Source organism: Thermobia domestica, chromosome 5 (assembly GCF_964235325.1).
Source record: "Thermobia domestica chromosome 5, izTheDome1.hap1.1, whole genome shotgun sequence".
Taxonomy (NCBI): domain Eukaryota; kingdom Metazoa; phylum Arthropoda; class Insecta; order Zygentoma; family Lepismatidae; genus Thermobia; species Thermobia domestica.
This window is the reverse complement of record NC_137458.1, coordinates 264285898-264287587: the sequence shown is the minus strand read 5'-3', so window position 1 is coordinate 264287587 and position 1690 is coordinate 264285898. Positions and strand designations below refer to the sequence as shown.

The window sequence follows — 1690 nt, the reverse complement described above, 5'->3', positions numbered from 1 at the left end:
CGAGAAATCCACTCACTAAATATATACACGTATTTTCCTTTTGTCGATAGTTGTGACTCGCACGTGAAAGAAATTCTCTTAGACGTGTATTAATTTAATAAACTTAATCGTAATGCAAATTTCTTTCCGTCGAAAGCAAAGAACTTACACCAGTGTCCACTTGCAGTTGTCTGTTCTAAAGATACATCTGATTGTATTACTGAAAGAGATTCGGAAGGTAAACTAATTTTAAGAGGAAGATCTGGGAGCCTAATGGAAGTTTTATCACGAAGACGGAATTTCACGTTGCGTATAAATGAATACGACTTAAGCAAAGTTGGAAAAATATTCCCAAATGGAACTGCGACAGGAATAACTGCAGACTTATTGTCTGGATTATATGAGGTAGATGTGACATTTTACAATCGCAGGCATGTGAAATGCTTGTATTTAGAATGTGTGGATATCAGCAAAGTAATTGAACTTACTTTCACAGTTCCCGTGCAAGGTATCTACCCTCAGTGGATGAATATATATTTCCCATTTAAGCCTCACATTTGGATATCTACATTTTGTGCCTACTTAATTAGCTCTGTGGCTACAGTTATTGTGCATAAAAAGACCTTACGAAGGAGTACGCCTCTACAATTGTCATTGCTTAATAATCTATCCATTCTGTTAGGAATATCCACAAAACAACCTGAAAATATCCCAGTAAAGAGAGTTATGTTTCTGTTATGGGTGTTTCCAGCATTTGTGATCCTTACTTGTTACAGTACAAAGTTGTTTGGTTTTATGACCGTTCCAAAGACATATCCTTCTATTGATACTTTACAAGAGATGGTGGAATCTGGAATTCGTATTGGAGGCTTATATAGACATAGGAGATTCTTTAATTCCTCAACACCTGTACTGAAAGCAATATATGACAATTATGTTCCGGTGTCTACGACCACTGAGGGATTCGAGAAAATAATCAAAACAATGAACTATGCATTCTTTTTGAGTAAACACTACTCCGAATACTTGAGGTACAACCAATCTTTTAATGATTTGAATGGTCATCCCTTATTGCACATAGTTTCAGAAAATGCTTTTGTTTTCCCAGGCACCCTTAATTTTAGAAGAGGATCTCCATTTGTAGATGTGTTTAGTCAGATTATCGATAGCTGTTTTTCTGCTGGACTAGTTGAAAAATGGCACAATGATGTACTGTTTTCTCTTTCTCTCCATAGACTTAAAAGATTAGGAGAAGGCAGTCGAAAACCGTTTGGTATTTCTGATATGCTTGGACCATTTTTGCTACTTGCGTTTGGGTTAGTGACGGGTTTGATTATATTTATAATTGAATTCTTGTACAACGGAGGAAAAATACAACGAAATATGAAACTCTGTAGGGCATAAGAGTAAGTTAATGGTAAAATGCACAGTGAATTCAATAATTATTTCTTTTCACGACTTTCTATTGCGATGCCTTTGGCACAAGTATTATTATATGTTTCTCTCAGTTCGTTGTATACCATTTATATATAAATATTTTTTCCTAAACTTTCTATTATAATTATATAGCTTAACTTTACATCTTGTAGATAAGTGTAACCGTTTTCTTTATATGAAAACATGTTTAAAATGTGAATCTTGTTTTTGATAGTACTCAATTAATGATTGTAACGTTATGTCAGTTACATAAACACTGTGAGTTAAGAGACTG

The 1690-nt window shown here is 34.3% G+C and overlaps 1 protein-coding gene across 1 annotated transcript; it reads left to right on the top strand.

The window, feature by feature from the left end:
• Positions 1-252: 252 nt before the first annotated feature.
• LOC145685513 (ionotropic receptor 21a-like) lies at positions 253-1383 on the top strand. The gene has a single exon (XM_081757909.1). It carries the CDS (start codon positions 253-255, stop codon positions 1381-1383), a length of 1131 nt encoding a protein of 376 aa, XP_081614035.1.
• The last annotated feature ends 307 nt before the right edge of the window (positions 1384-1690 follow it).